The sequence below is a fragment of the Melanostigma gelatinosum genome, assembly GCF_949748355.1.
Source record: "Melanostigma gelatinosum genome assembly, chromosome: 4".
NCBI lineage: Eukaryota > Metazoa > Chordata > Actinopteri > Perciformes > Zoarcidae > Melanostigma > Melanostigma gelatinosum.
In genome coordinates this window covers 15817204-15841113 of record NC_136637.1, presented here as the reverse complement: position 1 = coordinate 15841113, position 23910 = coordinate 15817204, and the positions used below count along the sequence as shown (strand labels likewise).

The 23910-nt window shown below is 42.7% G+C and overlaps 1 protein-coding gene across 1 annotated transcript; it reads right to left on the bottom strand.

The window, feature by feature from the left end:
• Nucleotides 1–1112: 1112 nt before the first annotated feature.
• LOC306776075 (transmembrane 4 L6 family member 1-like) lies at nucleotides 1113–3985 on the bottom strand (the record flags this gene model as incomplete). The annotated part of the gene is made up of 4 exons (XM_079266660.1): nucleotides 1113–2432; nucleotides 2859–3001; nucleotides 3601–3669; nucleotides 3944–3985. The coding sequence occupies 4 exons, from the start codon at nucleotides 3983–3985 to the stop codon at nucleotides 2240–2242; spliced, it is 447 nt and encodes a 148-aa protein (XP_079122786.1). The 3' UTR covers nucleotides 1113–2239.
• Nucleotides 3986–23910: the final 19925 nt, after the last annotated feature.

Below are 23910 nucleotides of genomic sequence, written 5' to 3'. Positions count from 1 at the left end.
TAAGTCAGTCTGTCTGAGAGGCTTTAGACCCTCTGTGTGTCTTTATACTACCTAAGCTGACTGGTGGGAACAGCCAAGCAGGGCAGAGGGGTCACTGACCAACAGACAGGGTTTGAGCCAACCCATCACAGAGATAAGGGAGGGCGTTCCCTGACAGACTTTTTGATCAAAAGGTTACATTTGCATAAGAACAGAACATGCTATTCTTTGCAATGTCCACATTTGATGGCACAACCACGAAGAGATCAGATTTAACTTACATTTACATCAGACATTATGCAGAATATCTCATATTTGTCAGAATATAGAAAGCCAGATCTGTACCACAGTCAGTTATATTTTCCGTGCTTGTGGAAATGCAGCCAAAAATCTTGCTTAGTCATGTACACATGACTAAGCAAGATTTTTGCCAGTGATGAAAACACAGACTTTTGATCCAGTCACTACTGCTGTCCAATATTAACTGCAAGGTTGAAAATGATACAGAAAAATCTGATTCCGTTGTTTCGATTTGCGTTTGTCCTAATCCACAAAATCAGTCTAACCAAGCTAAGTAATTGAATTAAAACTAATTTGAAGTACTTTCACCTACCCCTAAAGACAATTAAGGTCAATGAATTCTGCTACCAAAACTGGTTTGTCATTGTTTTAAGGTTTAAAGCGCAGTAGTTTTTTCACAATGTGACATGGACATAAAAAGTAAAAAATACTCTCCCCACAGCCACCGTGTGATAAAGAATTGAAAAATGTCTTGTGATGGACTTGACTGCAGGGTCTGAGGCCACAGTTACTCAGTCTGTGTCCTGACATCGATCAATAACGGGCAACTCTGGAAACTCCAGGACACTTTAAACACACACACACACACACACACACACACACTGTTAAATGTAAGCTAATATTGCATTTGTGCAAGGCCCCTTCTCCAGATAAGTTAATGGAAACATTTTGTTTCCAGTAACAGTTTGGAGGAGGTGCAGCAGGGGAGTCAAGCATGCATACACATATACACACACAGGATATATATATATATATATGCCAATTATGAAAAGAGAACCTGTTTTTGTGGACAAAGATCAGCCTCAACTTAATGACTCACTGGATACTTAAAATGGAAATAGACATTTTTTTATTAAAGGCGGCACAAACAAACAAACATTATAAAAAATATGTCACTAAAACATATATAAAATGTCTGTTTACACTGATCTAGCTTCTGAAAGACGTAAAGAAAACAATTTACAACAAAATGCTCTGAAAATTAAAACAAATGTACAAACATAAAAATCTGCTCGTAATCCTTAAGTGATCCAACAGTGTATAAATGTTGGAACAACAACAACCACTTCCTGGTGCATCCAGATAATCATGTCAGCCAAGATGCGGATAAACAACCAAATAATGGAAATGTGCTTCTCTCCTTGCAACACCAATGACACAAGAGCTTATCTCATATGTGGCTGCCATCTTAAGTACACTAGTTTAATATCATTGGTTTGAAGTGTAATATCATCTGTTTAAGCAATAAAAACGTTAATGTAGTTATTGGGTTTCTGAAGGTACAGAAAGTATACCGCCAATAATGATAACAAAGAAAGTGAGCAACCTTGAAATTAAGAATGTAAATTTCATGAAGTGAACAGTTGTCACTCAAGTTTGAGAACAGTTGTTTTTGTATCTTCTTCTTTAAAAAAGCAAATGAAAGTTTCACACACTGCTACTTACTTCAGTGAAACCTATCCCATGTAGGATAGGACAACATACTAAATAATATTATTGATATTATTGTCGTTATCATTGTCTACTTTGTCTTTATTATTTAAGTTTACTGTATTTTCTATGGAGTATTCAGGACACACGCTCACACACATATCTACATTATTATGTACTAATAACCTGTTGCCTTTGAAATGTTGAGACTTCTGCACCAGAAAAGCTCATCATCATAATCATAATCAATGACTGCCTCGTGATTTTTGCCACTCTAAAAGGGCAAATCAAAAGCTTGAAAATATAGTGATTACACTGACGTGGCCGTCAGAAGTCCATGATACTGTAGGTGTGTCTAAGTAAGGTTGAATTGTACTCGCACACATGGTGCAGTGTGTGCAGACTTCCGCTTCCATGTGTGTCCATTAACGTCCTGTATCTGTGCATACATATTGCGTGTGTGATTTGTTTATGGGTGCACAGGCACTTGTGTCTCAGCAGGTGAGTCTACATACACGTGTGTGTTGATCTACGCGTTCAGACTATACTCCTGCTTGTAGCAACAGGGCCGGCAGATGGCGTTGACTAAACCATTTCCCAGCTGTAACAGACAGATGATGAACTCAAGCACAGCCAGGCCCACACACAGCAGAGTCACGTTCCACTCCACGATGTGAACCGGCTGAAGACACAGTGACCACGTCTCTGGTTGTAAGAGATACCTGGGACACAGAGAGAGAAAGATCAATCACGGACAGCATTTACTACATTTATATTTTATATATTTTTTGCATTGGTTACAACTCATTGTGAGTGCTGCACCACATTCTTAAAATACTGAAATACTAAGGGGGAGAGTTGTCTCTAAGTATACATTGATGACATAAGTCGACACATGACAAGGTGTCCTCATTTACGAAATTAACAAAAAAAGTGGAGGCAAAGTCCATTGTTTTCCAGATTAGGGCACCTAGTCACATTTACCACAAAAGGCAACGGGTAAAACTGTACATTTTTACAGTTGTTTGTAGTCAGTTCATTCTGTTTACCAGTGAAATATAAAGTTAAGGACATGTATACACACATTCTTCTCTGTTTATAAACCCCCCATGCCCCAACACCCACGCACACACACAGCATCTCTCTACCTGCCCCCCTGGTCTGCAAATGGGTACGTCCATCCATAAGGAGTGAAGCACTGGGGACCCTGCACCAAGGCAAGTCCTGATATGACGAAACAGTAACCAGACCCCACCAGGCCGACCACAGCTGCCAACACTGACCCGCACTTCTGGAGAGCAACACAGACACACAAAGTGATTATATAGAAGAACATGAACGTGTTGGCATGCCTTTGTGACTGTATGTGTGAATGCCTGTCTGTATAAATGTTAACGGTTTCATTTATGTGTTTAATAGATCAGATACAGAGACTGCTATAGACACACACACACACATAACAGCAGCTGTGCATGTGGCTTGAATGGTGTGAGCCAAGCTTACTTTGTTGAGATTTGAGTAACAATGGGACCCTTGTAGAATTATTATAGTTGATTAGCATTAACATTCCACCTCATAAGGACACAGTGTTGTCTGGCTTAATGACAACTGTTCAGTATTATTCTCCAAGTGGTGAGAAAGAAACAACAAAATGGCAGTAAAATGGGGACACTAAGAGTTACAATTCGTGAAAGATGTGATTTTGATCTGTGTGCAGCAAACAGAAATGTATAAGTATTTTTATATGTTTAGAGAGCAGCATGGGAAATGAGGATGCTGCTAAGCATCAGCTGAGCATCAGTGTCATTACTCCTGGAGTGTTTGATGCAGACTTAGCTTAGCATATACCTCCTGTGGATTTTGAGTGTGATGGTTTAATAAGTCCCTTACCATTAAGCTCTCATTCCAACAACAGTTACATTTCCCCAGAGTGATGAAGACCACAGCTGGAACCAGCATCTGGAAACACAGAGTTACATTTCTGAACAGCAGCATTTTTTTTTCATCATTTGAAATGGCAGGAAGTGATACACATTAAATCGTTATAGTAGTAGGCCTATATATACAGTATATATAGATGCTAAAGCTACGTAAGCTAGGCTAATAATCATATTCTACTACAAGAAAAGATTATTGATCCTGCTTCTCTTTGCTAGCAGCTAGCATATCATTATCACCACCCATACTGTATTATTGTTTTATACAGCACATACATACAGTAAACATACAGCACCTTGGCCTCGACACATGTTTTGTCCCACCTGTCAATCACCATCCTTGTTGAAAGCAGTATTGTACATATGGACGTCACCTAAAAGACAAATCGCCTGGGACGTAAACAAATGTGCAACATGAGGCTGTGTTGCTTATTTCACACTAATCGAATGTTTGCAGGCCATTTAAGACTCAGTCGGGTTCAACTTGTCAGAATTTGGCTCAACTCTCAACGGTCTTAAGACAGGGGTCTCAAACTCCCGGCCCTAATCATTTTATGTGGCCCGCGAATCCGCCAGCAAAAAAAAAGTTTAAAAAAAAAATCATTTTTTATTTCTTTTAATTTTTTAATTTTTAAGTTAGACTAATAATAATAAAAATATCCCCATAGTCGAAATTATGAGATATAAAGTCGAAGTTATTAGATAGAAAGTCATAACTATGATAGAAAGTCATAATTCTGAGATAGAAAGTCAAAATTATGAGATTGACAGTCAAAATGATGAAATAGAAAGTCAAAATTATGAGACACTTAAACAGTTAGAATCAGCTCTTTGACTGGTTACTGTACATTTGACATGGATATGTATTGTGAGCACATTGAAGACTACTTTAAACTGTGAATGCAGACAGTTATTTAACAATATGTTACGAGTAGTTACATTTACAACCGGCCCTTTGCGGGCGAGTTTGAGAATCCTGCTTTAGACACTGACCGCTCCACTTTCTGTCCGTTATTTGGTGCCGAGCAGGCAGCGCTCAGTGGATTTGTATTGGTGTGTCAGCTCAAAACAGCTGCTTGTTGACGAGAGTGGGGACACCGAACCAAACCGTGAATGTGTCCTAAACCAAAACAATGAGCTTAAAGAGGCTTAAACGTTCTGCAGAGCTGCAAAGTAAAGTGATGAATCTTTGTATCTGCCTCTCTGGAGGCTTAATTCTCACTATGAGGAACAAACATCTGTAGTCCTCTCATTCAATATAAATATAAAAGAAACATTCCTACACTACAATTTCTCTGTTAAATAACAGTAAAGTGCTGCCAGCAATGTCCTGTAATTCTACAGTATTCATACCGTGAAATGACTTAACAGCATATTACTGTAAAGTTATAATGCAGTGTATTTCTGTATTTTTTTAAATTTCTGTATTTTCATCTGTATTTTTTACGTCATTTTGAGACATAAATAACCTTATTATGAAATGACCACATGGTCAAGTATATTTTTGTATACTCCTGTGACTTCAATAAATGAAAAGTACTGAGTGTTTTCTCTTTTTTTGTTCAGAACTTAAAAGCAAAATGAATACAACAGTCTCAAGTGAACTTATAGAAAGGAAAAAGTATATGGTTCTGGCCAATGGGACAGCAGAACGTAATAAAAATCAAAAACAGCTGATAGATGCATTTTACAGGACAGGTGGCAACATTAAGGCCCATCATGATGATTTAGTCTGAATCTACTGCATGTTAATCATATGGCCGACATAACCTCACTGATAATTGAATCATTGTTTATAGTAACTGAGGTTAGCTTTAGTTTAGAGCAGTGGTCCCCAACCACCGGTACCGGCCGCACAGGAAGAATAAATATTATATTATTTCCGTTTTATTGATTATCAGAGTCTGAAGGAAGTTTTATTTTGAAAGATGACCGAATTCTCTCGCAATTTCATCCACCTGTGCCTCTTGACATGTCAAGACGCTTTGTCTCGGTCACAACTCTGCTGGTGTTTTGGATTAAACTCGAGGCTGAATATCCTGAGATCGCCACTAGAGCACTGAAAACCCTGCTTTCATTTCCAACCTCCTCTTTGTGAAGCGGGATGTTCTGCAGTGACAGCAATCAAAACAAAATGGCGGAGTCGAGTGGACATCAGGAACAGACTTCGGGTGTCATTGTCAGAACACAGGATGCAACATATTAGCGTTTGAATATGAATTTGCAAACAGAGACAGCTTAACAATGTTAAAAGGATCATTTGTGGAGTTACTTGCAACAGCTTAAACTTTTGTTGTGACTTGTTGCATGCAGTGGTGTATAAAGTACCCAAAAGCCATACTTGAGTAAAAGTAAAGATACCTTACTGGAAAACGACTCCAGTAAAAGTAAAAAGTCACCTATTAGAATACTACTTGAGTAAAAGTCTTAAAGTATCTGATATTTATTGTACTTAAGTACAAAAGTACTTAAGTACAAAAGTAATTTTCTGATATTAAATGTACATCATAACCTGAACATTAAATGAACATCATAACCTGTTCATTGAAAGTAAAAGTACAAGTAAATGCTGTTAATAAAAAAGCAAAGGGTCAGAATTTTGAGAATTATCAAGTTTATTCTTTTAAGCGCTGTGGCACCATGACCAAGGACATGGAGCTGTGTTGAACATAATTGGGTTGGCTGTGATCCATTCAGGAGCAACAATGTTCAACATAATATATTGTACATAAGTATACTTTTGCATCTACTATGAACTTATCATCATAATTCTCTGAAAAGCAATATGACACTATGAAGGAGTTGTAACAGTGCGTTTATAAGTCTGCTCATTAGACTAGAGGATGTAGAGGACAAATGCATAATATTATGTTCAGCAAAACATATCCACTTGATGCATCAGGTCAGTGTTTAGAGAAAGGACACCTGCCTTGTAAACTCCTATGGGTCTGATTTGAATACAAAGGTTTTGCTCAAGCTGAATCTGCAATTGGGCGACTGCTACCATCATAACTCCATCTGATCATCCACAACATGACTCAAATATCAAAACATGATCAATACTAAAGCAGCAACACAGTCATTACTTGAAACTGAAAAATGTCCTGTTCATCTTCAAAAGAAGTTGGTTTTTAAAATTGCGAGAATTCAGTCTCGCTCTTCTTGGGCTGAAGACTAGTCCTGCTATGCTAAATAGTCTTTCACAGGCCGCTGAGGCAGGTAGAGGTGTGTTCAGCGTCACAGACAGCTTGCGCACAGCTGCGAAGGATTTCCCTAATGCTAACGCTAATGCTAATGCTAACGCTAATGCTAACGCTGCGCTCTCTCGGCTCCCGTCACAACTGTCAACACTTCCTCAGCTCACTAACTCGCTAGCGATCCACTGATGTTGGTCTTCGTCACCACCGTAGTTTGTTGCGGGAGTAGCAGGTGCTTCCATTTCTGCTTCCATCATGAAATCAGTCATCGTAGAGTGGAATTATACTCATGTAGTCGCCCGCTAGCTTATAGCATGTAGCATCCTGGCATCACTGGGAATCAAAACGCCGCAGCTTTGAGAGCACTTGTTTGCAATTGTGCATTAACGTGATTAACCAATGATTTAACTTGCTGCTAGGACCACTGATTCACCAAACCTGCTTGCTTGCAGTCTGTGTTCCACCACAGTCCCCGACGCTGCTCTCATCATTCATTTTGTTTCTAAAGATAGATTTGATTTTGTAGCGAGTAACGAAGGTTTCAGGGGAAATGTATCGGAGTAAAAGTATCAGTTTTCTTTGCAAAATGTAGTGAAGTAAAAGTAAAAGTCAACATAAATATAAGTAGTAAAGTAAAGTACAGATACCCAAAAAAACTACTTAAGTACAGTAACTAAGTATTTCTACTTCGTTACTATACACCACTGGTTGCATGTATGATTTAAAATATCTGCAAAGCAATAGACTAAATTATTTTTTTTAATATACAGTGTTGTATCATTACTGCTAATGGGTCATAATGTGTGGAGTTTTGTGAAAACATGCTGAACACTGGACCAGCAAATAGTGAATTCATAGAATAGAACAGAATGGAGTGGTCTCGTGTGACGTCACAGTTTAGCTGTCGGCCATGTTGGAGTACACACAAAGCCACTGGCATGCACGGCTGAGTCGCATAACCTATCGATCATGGTGAACTTTTGTGCTGTCTTTGGTTGTGGCAGCAGAGCTGATAGACAAGAAATCATTCTTTCGTTTGCCAGCGGTCATTACACATCAAGGAAATGACACGAAGGAGCTATCCAAGCGACGTCGCGAGAAATGGCTGTCACGCATCTCTCGAGATATAAAGGAATGGAATTTGGCGTACACTAGAGTATGTGCGGATCACTTTATAAGTGGTCAGTGATTTTATTTACAAATTCGTTTGTGAACAGTATTTAATAAAGGAAATATAAATTAAACTTGGACATGAGAAGGTTACCGAAGCTTCATCGGCCCGTGACAGCAGTCGGTGCCAGAGACGTGTCGAGCGTGTACAACAGGCGAAACACAGAGATGCAGCCTCAGCATTGCTTGATATGAGTTTAACGTCAGATCATATATATATATATATATATGTGTGGGGGGGGGGGATGAAGTTAGGAGTTAGTTGAAAGTGAATTCCTACACACACGCACACAATGACATGCACGTACAATGTAAACAAACACACGTGTCTGTTTGCGCTGAGTAAACATTGAATATTGCTAAATATCTGACCAGATCTGTATATATTTATTCTTCCAATGACGAGATGAGAATTGTCGATGACCGTTGCTTTGACGTCTCGGACCCGTCCACTGACAAACTGATTATAAGCGTCGAGCCCTTTGTAGCACTCCAGCTCATCTTTTGTGTAAGGACTGGGGGTGTTCACGAGATATGCGTAGATGTTGGCGTAGTTTACCGATGGAGATAAGTAGGATCGGCACTGAAATGATCTGCACTCATCGTATAGGGATCCAAGTTACCAATAACCTTCAATTTGGCCAGGTAGCGAACCTTTGATGCACTATCCAGTGATTCAAAGTATGGTATTTTCGCCGCACTTCCTTGTTTACGCGCCGCCATGTAGGATCTGTATGTACTCCAACATGGCCGACCGACCTCGTAACCAGGGGCGGACTGGGGGAAAAAAGTGGCCCGGGAGTTTTCTGTCAGACCGGCCCACTCAATGCATCGCACGTATCGATGTCAGTGGCCTACTTGGAAAAATACCCATACACTTAACATTATTTTCGATGATTACAAAGAAATTACATCATATATGTTTTTTTTATAATAATACTCCAAGGTAGTAGTTTGCTCGATGAATATGCTGAACTTTGGGCTAGTATCAGATGGTTATACGTATAACTACAGAGCCTTAAGGAATGAATGTCAGCAGAGAAAGACCACACAATAAAGAAACTGGAATCAGAGGGTAGAATTAGTTTGAACTATATTGAAATGAACAGAACATACGATGGGGTGTGAACATCAGTGGTATCAGTAGTGTTGCATGCTGGGTGTGTGATTGTGTGTGTGTGTGTGTGTGTAGGGGTGTTGAAGGTGCATAACAAAACAATAAGTCAAGTAACAGAACCTAAACTAACTCTGCCAGCCCAGGTGCATTATAGTCACATAGTAATAAAAAACAATATCAGTATACTCATGTGTTATTATTACCTCACTACACGAGTAGCAGCTCACTCTTTTCTGCAACACCGTCTATGATTTTCTCACTGTCCAGCATCTGCAAAACATCTGTCTGAGTAGCCATCAACATAAAAGCCTCCAGGTGCTGTTGAGAGCTGGTTAACTTAAACATTATTTGACATAAATTATTAGAAATGATAAGATTGCCCTCTTTACAACTACCACCATGGATAGCTTGCTCATCGATTGTAAGCAAGTAACTACGGCTAACATGTTAAATTAAATAATCTCGATGATGCGAACAGCGCCAGCTTGCTTATTTGACCAGATCATAACGGTCTCAATTTTGGACATTTATCATTTATCTAGCTAACGTTAGCTAGGCTAGCTTGTAGCCGAACACCTCATCTGTGAAAAGCAAGCTAACATTGGCCAAGTCAATGCCACAACTTACCATCATAACACTGTCACCAGTCGGTGGTTTCCCAAATAAGTCAGAGATTTTTAAATATTTTGATGCACCTTCCTCCAGATATCTCTTCTTTTTCTCCCTGAGCTTTTCAGCTCCACCTTTAAAGGATTTACGTTTTGGTACCGGTGCCATGCTGCTAGCTCGCACTCAAAACGGCTTGTCTCTGAGCGAGTGACGCAAGCTGCAGATACATGAATCCGTGACGGGACGCTACGTCAATAACTGACAACGCATGGTCAAATCAACGTAATTAACACAATGACAGCCACAAAGTCATAAGAACCAGTCACATATATTCATATGACAACAAAGCACATCAATCCAGCAGACCTGCAGCGGATCCACGCATTCCACCACACACAAGAGCACGAGCCATCAAATATTATTCATAAAAACGTTACTGCAGATGTAAAAAAACAAACGCAGTTTGTCACTTACCAAATTCTTTGTTGACAAAGAATTTAATCCCAGTACATCGTTTCAGTTCCAGTAAGAAGTCCTTCTCGATTCATGGACGCCGTGACAGTCGAGCCGCCCCTGTATTTCGCCGGTCTACAGCGGCCATTCGCACCTCCGCGGCCCCGCCCCGACCGTCGCCCGGCACGAGCGCACGGCGCAGACCGCGGTTATGGAGAAAAGTTTTTAAAAGCACCGTAGTGTCCAGCCGTGCTATGGCGTCTCAGATCGCGAGGAGTAGTATAATGTCAGTCTATACTGTTGATACAGTTTTCACTGATTATTGACTTTCGGTATTAGAGTCAATTGAACGTGTTCTGTGAAGCATATAATATAGTCGGGGCCGGCGATGTCAGAGACCGACCCAAACTAAGGGGCGGGGCCCGCCCCTTAGTTACGAGTCGTAACTAAGGGGCGGGGCAGGGGCGGACTGGCGGGAGTCGTAACTAAGGAGATCGTGACGTCGGTGAGAGAATGCTGGATGAAACTGGAACACAGCAGAGAATGTTGAGGTGTCATCTTGTGAAGGTCTGTCATCTGACAAATTGGCAGATGAACTTGCAAGCTTTTCAACCTCACTTCAGGCTTCCGGTGTCCGATGTCGGCTGCTGTGGTAATATACTCTCACCAAACTCCTGTTGTGTGAACCAGCAGCATATCTGACCTGTAACTTTGGATTCAGAATAGACTTTGACTGCTACCACTTTTCAAAATTTGGCTCACGATGTTTGGTGCCACTAGGAGGGATATATTGAAATATAGTATTTACAATCATACAGTTGTAAAATAATGAACTAACTGTGTAAAATGTTGGGATTTCCTCTAACCTCCTACATTAGGACAGAGTCTTTATGCTATCATTCACGCGCAGGTTTGTTTGGATCATATCTATTATCTGGCACCGGATTGCTGGACCTGCCGCTGTTGTGGCACATGTGCTAGTCAGCGTGAGTGTTCTCCCCGTGTCCGATGTAGTGTGATGGGGTAATATACCCTCACCAAACTCCTGTCGTGTGAACCAGTAGCATGTCTGACCTGTCACTTTGGATTCAGAATAGATTTTGTCCGTTTGCACTTTTCGTAATTTAGCTTGGTATGTTTGGTGCCACCATAATAATTTAAGGATTACCAAATCCCTCCTTGAATATCAAATTGTTAGCATTGATTCTTCACTGAGAGTTAAGTACAGTACAACGTAGAGAGCTTTGCTTATAGGAGGGATATATTGAAATATAGTATTTACAATCATACAGTTGTAAAATAATGAACTAACTGTGTAAAATGTTGGGATTTCCTCTAACCTCCTACATTAGGACAGAGTCTTTATGCTATCATTCACGCGCAGGTTTGTTTGGATCATATCTATTATCTGGCACCGGATTGCTGGACCTGCCGCTGTTGTGGCACATGTGCTAGTCAGCGTGAGTGTTCTCCCCGTGTCCGATGTAGTGTGATGGGGTAATATACCCTCACCAAACTCCTGTCGTGTGAACCAGTAGCATGTCTGACCTGTCACTTTGGATTCAGAATAGATTTTGTCCGTTTGCACTTTTCGTAATTTAGCTTGGTATGTTTGGTGCCACCATAATAATTTATGGATTACCAAATCCCTCCTTGAATATCAAATTTTTAGCATTGATTCTTCACTGAGAGTTAAGTACAGTACAACGTAGAGAGCTTTGCTTATAGGAGGGATATATTGAAATATAGTATTTACAATCATACAGTTGTAAAATAATGAACTAACTGTGTAAAATGTTGGGATTTCCTCTCACCTCCTACATTAGGACAGAGTCTTTATGCTATCATTCACGCGCAGGTTTGTTTGGATCATATCTATTATCTGGCACCGGATTGCTGGACCTGCCGCTGTTGTGGCACATGTGCTAGTCAGCGTGAGTGTTCTCCCCGTGTCCGATGTAGTGTGATGGGGTAATATACCCTCACCAAACTCCTGTCGTGTGAACCAGTAGCATGTCTGACCTGTCACTTTGGATTCAGAATAGATTTTGTCCGTTTGCACTTTTCGTAATTTAGCTTGGTATGTTTGGTGCCACCATAATAATTTATGGATTACCAAATCCCTCCTTGAATATCAAATTGTTAGCATTGATTCTTCACTGAGAGTTAAGTACAGTACAACGTAGAGAGCTTTGCTTATAGGAGGGATATATTGAAATATAGTATTTACAATCATACAGTTGTAAAATAATGAACTAACTGTGTAAAATGTTGGGATTTCCTCTCACCTCCTACATTAGGACAGAGTCTTTATGCTATCATTCACGCGCAGGTTTGTTTGGATCATATCTATTATCTGGCACCGGATTGCTGGACCTGCCGCTGTTGTGGCACATGTGCTAGTCAGCGTGAGTGTTCTCCCCGTGTCCGATGTAGTGTGATGGGGTAATATACCCTCACCAAACTCCTGTCGTGTGAACCAGTAGCATGTCTGACCTGTCACTTTGGATTCAGAATAGATTTTGTCCGTTTGCACTTTTCGTAATTTAGCTTGGTATGTTTGGTGCCACCATAATAATTTATGGATTACCAAATCCCTCCTTGAATATCAAATTGTTAGCATTGATTCTTCACTGAGAGTTAAGTACAGTACAACGTAGAGAGCTTTGCTTATAGGAGGGATATATTGAAATATAGTATTTACAATCATACAGTTGTAAAATAATGAACTAACTGTGTAAAATGTTGGGATTTCCTCTCACCTCCTACATTAGGACAGAGTCTTTATGCTATCATTCACGCGCAGGTTTGTTTGGATCATATCTATTATCTGGCACCGGATTGCTGGACCTGCCGCTGTTGTGGCACATGTGCTAGTCAGCGTGAGTGTTCTCCCCGTGTCCGATGTAGTGTGATGGGGTAATATACCCTCACCAAACTCCTGTCGTGTGAACCAGTAGCATGTCTGACCTGTCACTTTGGATTCAGAATAGATTTTGTCCGTTTGCACTTTTCGTAATTTAGCTTGGTATGTTTGGTGCCACCATAATAATTTAAGGATTACCAAATCCCTCCTTGAATATCAAATTGATAGCATTGATTATTTACTGAGCGTAAAGTACAGTAAAACTTAGAGAGCTTTGCTTAGAGGAGTGATATTTTGAAATATAGTATTTATAATCATACAGTTGTAAAATAATGAACTAACTGTGTAAAATGTTGGGATTTACTCTAACCTCCTACATTAGGACAGTGTTTTCATGCTGTCATTCACTCACTCTCTGTGCTTTCTCTCCTCACACGTTTCTATGGATCATTGTTATATCTGGACACTGGTCTTGCCTCTAACGTAGTTGTGACACATGCAAGAGTAACTTCCCTGGTTGCCCTGATCGTGACAGTGAGCGTGTACTGTCGGGGAGAGGCAGTCACGTATCTCCTGAGTGAGAGTCCTGAACGGTGACATGTCACTGTGTTGGGCTGCTGTTTCAGTAGTATCAAACAAGGGGATGGCCAGTCTTCAAATCATGTGCCAACATGCGTTTGGGTACTTCCGGTGTCCGATGTACGATGATGGGGTAATATACTCTCACCAAACTCCTGTCGTGTGAACCAGCAGCATATCTGACCTGTAACTTTGGATTCAGAATAGATTTTGTCCATTCGCACTTTTCTTAATTTGGCTTAGTATGTTTGGTGCCACTATAATAATTTAAGGATTACCAAATCCCTCCTTGAATATCAAATTGTTAGCATTGATTATTTACTGAGGGTCAAGTACAGTAAAACTTAGAGCTTTGCTCAGAGGAGTGATATTTTGAAAGAATTAATTTACAACTGTATGATTATAAATACTATCACTACCGGTATGTAAAGTTTGAGGATTTACTCTAACTTCCTACATTAGGACAGTCTTGTTATGCTCTCATTCACTCACTCATCTCTCTGGCTCTCGCTCTCTGGCTCCTACTCTATCAGCTGACAGTGGGCGATTTCGCCACGGCCTCCCTCAGCCAATCATATATTTCCTGTCAAACTTTAAAGACCTGTTCTCTTCTGTGCAGTCAGCTGTCATTTCAGTAGAAACCGATGTGACCCTCCTCCCCATTCATCATCACATCGGTGCTCAAGGTTTCTTCCACTGAGGGCAGTCCCACTCCACATGCCATCATCTCGATCTTCAGCCTGCCCCTACTGTCTTCAACAACTCCACAGAAGACACCTGGAAAGCTCTGAGGCAGGCCGCGGAAAAACCACTGGTCATAGCATCTGCACAGTCAGCATGCTGCGTCCGACGACAAAGCATGGCGCTGATGATAAGACAGGGGTACTCGAGGCCCGCGGGCTCCGGCCCGTGGGCTTTGAGTTTGACACCCCTGTCTTAAGAACTGCATTCTGGGAAGACTACGGAGTTACCCAGGTAGTAGCCCTGGCTTCTCGGAGCCAATGCTGACGGTGGGCGTTTGGACTATGGGGAAGACTCAGTCGTGCTCTTAAGCCCTGCATGGTGATAGGTGTCTCTTTGTGGGGCAAGCCAGCGCGGCCCGGAGGACTTGTTCCTCTGGAGCTTGAGTGGCTGCCGTCAGCAGAGTGTAAAGATGGTCGGCCAGTCTTCAATGCTACCAGGGGGCAGGAAGCCTGTGTGCCAGTCTGCCTCAGAGCTCACTTCAGGCTTCCGGTGTGTCCGATGTCGGCTGCTGTGGTAATATACTCTCACCAAACTCCTGTTGTGTGAACCAGCAGCATATCTGACCTGTAACTTTGGATTCAGAATAGATTTTGTCCGTTAGCACTTTTCGGAATTTGGCTTAGTATGTTTGATGCCACTATAATAATTTAAGGATTACCAAATCCCTCCTTGAATATCAAATTGTTAGCATTGATTATTTACTGAGGGTCAAGTACAGTAAAACTTAGAGAGCTTTGCATAGAGGAGGGATATTTTGAAATATAGTATTTATAATCATACAGTTGTAAAATAATTCACAAACTGTGTAAAATGTTGCTCACAAGTTTCTATGGATCATTGTTATATCTGGACACTGGTCTTGCCTCTAACGTAGTTGTGACACATGCAAGAGTAACTTCCCTGGTTGCCCTGATCGTGACAGTGAGCGTGTACTGTCGGGGAGAGGCAGTCACGTATCTCCTGAGTGAGAGTCCTGAACGGTGACATGTCACTGTGTTGGGCTGCTGTTTCAGTAGTATCAAACAAGGGGATGGCCAGTCTTCAAATCATGTGCCAACATGCGTTTGGGTACTTCCGGTGTCCGATGTACGATGATGGGGTAATATACTCTCACCAAACTCCTGTCGTGTGAACCAGCAGCATATCTGACCTGTAACTTTGGATTCAGAATAGATTTTGTCCATTCGCACTTTTCTTAATTTGGCTTAGTATGTTTGGTGCCACTATAATCATTTAAGGATTACCAAATCCCTCCTTGAATATCAAATTGTTAGCATTGATTTTTTACTGAGGGTCAAGTACAGTAAAACTTAGAGCTTTGCTCAGAGGAGTGATATTTTGAAAGAATTAATTTACAACTGTATGATTATAAATACTATCACTACCGGTATGTAAAGTTTGAGGATTTACTCTAACTTCCTACATTAGGACAGTCTTGTTATGCTCTCATTCACTCACTCATCTCTCTGGCTCTCGCTCTCTGGCTCCTACTCTATCAGCTGACAGTGGGCGATTTCGCCACGGCCTCCCTCAGCCAATCATATATTTCCTGTCAAACTTTAAAGACCTGTTCTCTTCTGTGCAGTCAGCTGTCATTTCAGTAGAAACCGATGTGACCCTCCTCCCCATTCATCATCACATCGGTGCTCAAGGTTTCTTCCACTGAGGGCAGTCCCACTCCACATGCCATCATCTCGATCTTCAGCCTGCCCCTACTGTCTTCAACAACTCCACAGAAGACACCTGGAAAGCTCTGAGGCAGGCCGCGGAAAAACCACTGGTCATAGCATCTGCACAGTCAGCATGCTGCGTCCGACGACAAAGCATGGCGCTGATGATAAGACAGGGGTACTCGAGGCCCGCGGGCTCCGGCCCGTGGGCTTTGAGTTTGACACCCCTGTCTTAAGAACTGCATTCTGGGAAGACTACGGAGTTACCCAGGTAGTAGCCCTGGCTTCTCGGAGCCAATGCTGACGGTGGGCGTTTGGACTATGGGGAAGACTCAGTCGTGCTCTTAAGCCCTGCATGGTGATAGGTGTCTCTTTGTGGGGCAAGCCAGCGCGGCCCGGAGGACTTGTTCCTCTGGAGCTTGAGTGGCTGGCGTCAGCAGAGTGTAAAGATGGTCGGCCAGTCTTCAATGCTACCAGGGGGCAGGAAGCCTGTGTGCCAGTCTGCCTCAGAGCTCACTTCAGGCTTCCGGTGTGTCCGATGTCGGCTGCTGTGGTAATATACTCTCACCAAACTCCTGTTGTGTGAACCAGCAGCATATCTGACCTGTAACTTTGGATTCAGAATAGATTTTGTCCGTTAGCACTTTTCGGAATTTGGCTTAGTATGTTTGATGCCACTATAATAATTTAAGGATTACCAAATCCCTCCTTGAATATCAAATTGTTAGCATTGATTATTTACTGAGGGTCAAGTACAGTAAAACTTAGAGAGCTTTGCATAGAGGAGGGATATTTTGAAATATAGTATTTATAATCATACAGTTGTAAAATAATTCACAAACTGTGTAAAATGTTGCTCACAAGTTTATATGGATCATTGTTATATCTGGACACTGGTCTTGCCTCTAACGTAGTTGTGACACATGCAAGAGTAACTTCCCTGGTTGCCCTGATCGTGACAGTGAGCGTGTACTGTCGGGGAGAGGCAGTCACGTATCTCCTGAGTGAGAGTCCTGAACGGTGACATGTCACTGTGTTGGGCTGCTGTTTCAGTAGTATCAAACAAGGGGATGGCCAGTCTTCAAATCATGTGCCAACATGCGTTTGGGTACTTCCGGTGTCCGATGTACGATGATGGGGTAATATACTCTCACCAAACTCCTGTCGTGTGAACCAGCAGCATATCTGACCTGTAACTTTGGATTCAGAATAGATTTTGTCCATTCGCACTTTTCTTAATTTGGCTTAGTATGTTTGGTGCCACTATAATCATTTAAGGATTACCAAATCCCTCCTTGAATATCAAATTGTTAGCATTGATTTTTTACTGAGGGTCAAGTACAGTAAAACTTAGAGCTTTGCTCAGAGGAGTGATATTTTGAAAGAATTAATTTACAACTGTATGATTATAAATACTATCACTACCGGTATGTAAAGTTTGAGGATTTACTCTAACTTCCTACATTAGGACAGTCTTGTTATGCTCTCATTCACTCACTCATCTCTCTGGCTCTCGCTCTCTGGCTCCTACTCTATCAGCTGACAGTGGGCGATTTCGCCACGGCCTCCCTCAGCCAATCATATATTTCCTGTCAAACTTTAAAGACCTGTTCTCTTCTGTGCAGTCAGCTGTCATTTCAGTAGAAACCGATGTGACCCTCCTCCCCATTCATCATCACATCGGTGCTCAAGGTTTCTTCCACTGAGGGCAGTCCCACTCCACATGCCATCATCTCGATCTTCAGCCTGCCCCTACTGTCTTCAACAACTCCACAGAAGACACCTGGAAAGCTCTGAGGCAGGCCGCGGAAAAACCACTGGTCATAGCATCTGCACAGTCAGCATGCTGCGTCCGACGACAAAGCATGGCGCTGATGATAAGACAGGGGTACTCGAGGCCCGCGGGCTCCGGCCCGTGGGCTTTGAGTTTGACACCCCTGTCTTAAGAACTGCATTCTGGGAAGACTACGGAGTTACCCAGGTAGTAGCCCTGGCTTCTCGGAGCCAATGCTGACGGTGGGCGTTTGGACTATGGGGAAGACTCAGTCGTGCTCTTAAGCCCTGCATGGTGATAGGTGTCTCTTTGTGGGGCAAGCCAGCGCGGCCCGGAGGACTTGTTCCTCTGGAGCTTGAGTGGCTGCCGTCAGCAGAGTGTAAAGATGGTCGGCCAGTCTTCAATGCTACCAGGGGGCAGGAAGCCTGTGTGCCAGTCTGCCTCAGAGCTCACTTCAGGCTTCCGGTGTGTCCGATGTCGGCTGCTGTGGTAATATACTCTCACCAAACTCCTGTTGTGTGAACCAGCAGCATATCTGACCTGTAACTTTGGATTCAGAATAGATTTTGTCCGTTAGCACTTTTCGGAATTTGGCTTAGTATGTTTGATGCCACTATAATAATTTAAGGATTACCAAATCCCTCCTTGAATATCAAATTGTTAGCATTGATTATTTACTGAGGGTCAAGTACAGTAAAACTTAGAGAGCTTTGCATAGAGGAGGGATATTTTGAAATATAGTATTTATAATCATACAGTTGTAAAATAATTCACAAACTGTGTAAAATGTTGCTCACAAGTTTCTATGGATCATTGTTATATCTGGACACTGGTCTTGCCTCTAACGTAGTTGTGACACATGCAAGAGTAACTTCCCTGGTTGCCCTGATCGTGACAGTGAGCGTGTACTGTCGGGGAGAGGCAGTCACGTATCTCCTGAGTGAGAGTCCTGAACGGTGACATGTCACTGTGTTGGGCTGCTGTTTCAGTAGTATCAAACAAGGGGATGGCCAGTCTTCAAATCATGTGCCAACATGCGTTTGGGTACTTCCGGTGTCCGATGTACGATGATGGGGTAATATACTCTCACCAAACTCCTGTCGTGTGAACCAGCAGCATATCTGACCTGTAACTTTGGATTCAGAATAGATTTTGTCCATTCGCACTTTTCTTAATTTGGCTTAGTATGTTTGGTGCCACTATAATCATTTAAGGATTACCAAATCCCTCCTTGAATATCAAATTGTTAGCATTGATTTTTTACTGAGGGTCAAGTACAGTAAAACTTAGAGCTTTGCTCAGAGGAGTGATATTTTGAAAGAATTAATTTACAACTGTATGATTATAAATACTATCACTACCGGTATGTAAAGTTTGAGGATTTACTCTAACTTCCTACATTAGGACAGTCTTGTTATGCTCTCATTCACTCACTCATCTCTCTGGCTCTCGCTCTCTGGCTCCTACTCTATCAGCTGACAGTGGGCGATTTCGCCACGGCCTCCCTCAGCCAATCATATATTTCCTGTCAAACTTTAAAGACCTGTTCTCTTCTGTGCAGTCAGCTGTCATTTCAGTAGAAACCGATGTGACCCTCCTCCCCATTCATCATCACATCGGTGCTCAAGGTTTCTTCCACTGAGGGCAGTCCCACTCCACATGCCATCATCTCGATCTTCAGCCTGCCCCTACTGTCTTCAACAACTCCACAGAAGACACCTGGAAAGCTCTGAGGCAGGCCGCGGAAAAACCACTGGTCATAGCATCTGCACAGTCAGCATGCTGCGTCCGACGACAAAGCATGGCGCTGATGATAAGACAGGGGTACTCGAGGCCCGCGGGCTCCGGCCCGTGGGCTTTGAGTTTGACACCCCTGTCTTAAGAACTGCATTCTGGGAAGACTACGGAGTTACCCAGGTAGTAGCCCTGGCTTCTCGGAGCCAATGCTGACGGTGGGCGTTTGGACTATGGGGAAGACTCAGTCGTGCTCTTAAGCCCTGCATGGTGATAGGTGTCTCTTTGTGGGGCAAGCCAGCGCGGCCCGGAGGACTTGTTCCTCTGGAGCTTGAGTGGCTGCCGTCAGCAGAGTGTAAAGATGGTCGGCCAGTCTTCAATGCTACCAGGGGGCAGGAAGCCTGTGTGCCAGTCTGCCTCAGAGCTCACTTCAGGCTTCCGGTGTGTCCGATGTCGGCTGCTGTGGTAATATACTCTCACCAAACTCCTGTTGTGTGAACCAGCAGCATATCTGACCTGTAACTTTGGATTCAGAATAGATTTTGTCCGTTAGCACTTTTCGGAATTTGGCTTAGTATGTTTGATGCCACTATAATAATTTAAGGATTACCAAATCCCTCCTTGAATATCAAATTGTTAGCATTGATTATTTACTGAGGGTCAAGTACAGTAAAACTTAGAGAGCTTTGCATAGAGGAGGGATATTTTGAAATATAGTATTTATAATCATACAGTTGTAAAATAATTCACAAACTGTGTAAAATGTTGCTCACAAGTTTCTATGGATCATTGTTATATCTGGACACTGGTCTTGCCTCTAACGTAGTTGTGACACATGCAAGAGTAACTTCCCTGGTTGCCCTGATCGTGACAGTGAGCGTGTACTGTCGGGGAGAGGCAGTCACGTATCTCCTGAGTGAGAGTCCTGAACGGTGACATGTCACTGTGTTGGGCTGCTGTTTCAGTAGTATCAAACAAGGGGATGGCCAGTCTTCAAATCATGTGCCAACATGCGTTTGGGTACTTCCGGTGTCCGATGTACGATGATGGGGTAATATACTCTCACCAAACTCCTGTCGTGTGAACCAGCAGAATATCTGACCTGTAACTTTGGATTCAGAATAGATTTTGTCCATTCGCACTTTTCTTAATTTGGCTTAGTATGTTTGGTGCCACTATAATCATTTAAGGATTACCAAATCCCTCCTTGAATATCAAATTGTTAGCATTGATTTTTTACTGAGGGTCAAGTACAGTAAAACTTAGAGCTTTGCTCAGAGGAGTGATATTTTGAAAGAATTAATTTACAACTGTATGATTATAAATACTATCACTACCGGTATGTAAAGTTTGAGGATTTACTCTAACTTCCTACATTAGGACAGTCTTGTTATGCTCTCATTCACTCACTCATCTCTCTGGCTCTCGCTCTCTGGCTCCTACTCTATCAGCTGACAGTGGGCGATTTCGCCACGGCCTCCCTCAGCCAATCATATATTTCCTGTCAAACTTTAAAGACCTGTTCTCTTCTGTGCAGTCAGCTGTCATTTCAGTAGAAACCGATGTGACCCTCCTCCCCATTCATCATCACATCGGTGCTCAAGGTTTCTTCCACTGAGGGCAGTCCCACTCCACATGCCATCATCTCGATCTTCAGCCTGCCCCTACTGTCTTCAACAACTCCACAGAAGACACCTGGAAAGCTCTGAGGCAGGCCGCGGAAAAACCACTGGTCATAGCATCTGCACAGTCAGCATGCTGCGTCCGACGACAAAGCATGGCGCTGATGATAAGACAGGGGTACTCGAGGCCCGCGGGCTCCGGCCCGTGGGCTTTGAGTTTGACACCCCTGTCTTAAGAACTGCATTCTGGGAAGACTACGGAGTTACCCAGGTAGTAGCCCTGGCTTCTCGGAGCCAATGCTGACGGTGGGCGTTTGGACTATGGGGAAGACTCAGTCGTGCTCTTAAGCCCTGCATGGTGATAGGTGTCTCTTTGTGGGGCAAGCCAGCGCGGCCCGGAGGACTTGTTCCTCTGGAGCTTGAGTGGCTGGCGTCAGCAGAGTGTAAAGATGGTCGGCCAGTCTTCAATGCTACCAGGGGGCAGGAAGCCTGTGTGCCAGTCTGCCTCAGAGCTCACTTCAGGCTTCCGGTGTGTCCGATGTCGGCTGCTGTGGTAATATACTCTCACCAAACTCCTGTTGTGTGAACCAGCAGCATATCTGACCTGTAACTTTGGATTCAGAATAGATTTTGTCCGTTAGCACTTTTCGGAATTTGGCTTAGTATGTTTGATGCCACTATAATAATTTAAGGATTACCAAATCCCTCCTTGAATATCAAATTGTTAGCATTGATTATTTACTGAGGGTCAAGTACAGTAAAACTTAGAGAGCTTTGCATAGAGGAGGGATATTTTGAAATATAGTATTTATAATCATACAGTTGTAAAATAATTCACAAACTGTGTAAAATGTTGCTCACAAGTTTCTATGGATCATTGTTATATCTGGACACTGGTCTTGCCTCTAACGTAGTTGTGACACATGCAAGAGTAACTTCCCTGGTTGCCCTGATCGTGACAGTGAGCGTGTACTGTCGGGGAGAGGCAGTCACGTATCTCCTGAGTGAGAGTCCTGAACGGTGACATGTCACTGTGTTGGGCTGCTGTTTCAGTAGTATCAAACAAGGGGATGGCCAGTCTTCAAATCATGTGCCAACATGCGTTTGGGTACTTCCGGTGTCCGATGTACGATGATGGGGTAATATACTCTCACCAAACTCCTGTCGTGTGAACCAGCAGCATATCTGACCTGTAACTTTGGATTCAGAATAGATTTTGTCCATTCGCACTTTTCTTAATTTGGCTTAGTATGTTTGGTGCCACTATAATCATTTAAGGATTACCAAATCCCTCCTTGAATATCAAATTGTTAGCATTGATTTTTTACTGAGGGTCAAGTACAGTAAAACTTAGAGCTTTGCTCAGAGGAGTGATATTTTGAAAGAATTAATTTACAACTGTATGATTATAAATACTATCACTACCGGTATGTAAAGTTTGAGGATTTACTCTAACTTCCTACATTAGGACAGTCTTGTTATGCTCTCATTCACTCACTCATCTCTCTGGCTCTCGCTCTCTGGCTCCTACTCTATCAGCTGACAGTGGGCGATTTCGCCACGGCCTCCCTCAGCCAATCATATATTTCCTGTCAAACTTTAAAGACCTGTTCTCTTCTGTGCAGTCAGCTGTCATTTCAGTAGAAACCGATGTGACCCTCCTCCCCATTCATCATCACATCGGTGCTCAAGGTTTCTTCCACTGAGGGCAGTCCCACTCCACATGCCATCATCTCGATCTTCAGCCTGCCCCTACTGTCTTCAACAACTCCACAGAAGACACCTGGAAAGCTCTGAGGCAGGCCGCGGAAAAACCACTGGTCATAGCATCTGCACAGTCAGCATGCTGCGTCCGACGACAAAGCATGGCGCTGATGATAAGACAGGGGTACTCGAGGCCCGCGGGCTCCGGCCCGTGGGCTTTGAGTTTGACACCCCTGTCTTAAGAACTGCATTCTGGGAAGACTACGGAGTTACCCAGGTAGTAGCCCTGGCTTCTCGGAGCCAATGCTGACGGTGGGCGTTTGGACTATGGGGAAGACTCAGTCGTGCTCTTAAGCCCTGCATGGTGATAGGTGTCTCTTTGTGGGGCAAGCCAGCGCGGCCCGGAGGACTTGTTCCTCTGGAGCTTGAGTGGCTGCCGTCAGCAGAGTGTAAAGATGGTCGGCCAGTCTTCAATGCTACCAGGGGGCAGGAAGCCTGTGTGCCAGTCTGCCTCAGAGCTCACTTCAGGCTTCCGGTGTGTCCGATGTCGGCTGCTGTGGTAATATACTCTCACCAAACTCCTGTTGTGTGAACCAGCAGCATATCTGACCTGTAACTTTGGATTCAGAATAGATTTTGTCCGTTAGCACTTTTCGGAATTTGGCTTAGTATGTTTGATGCCACTATAATAATTTAAGGATTACCAAATCCCTCCTTGAATATCAAATTGTTAGCATTGATTATTTACTGAGGGTCAAGTACAGTAAAACTTAGAGAGCTTTGCATAGAGGAGGGATATTTTGAAATATAGTATTTATAATCATACAGTTGTAAAATAATTCACAAACTGTGTAAAATGTTGCTCACAAGTTTCTATGGATCATTGTTATTGTTATTGACAAACATTATCAACTATGTGAAGAAGTAACAGTGAAGACGTCTATGTATTACGTTGCAGAAATCGACTAAAATGAGCATTCAGTCTCTTGAGCATCCGGTCTGCCCTCAGTCCAACATGAGAGGA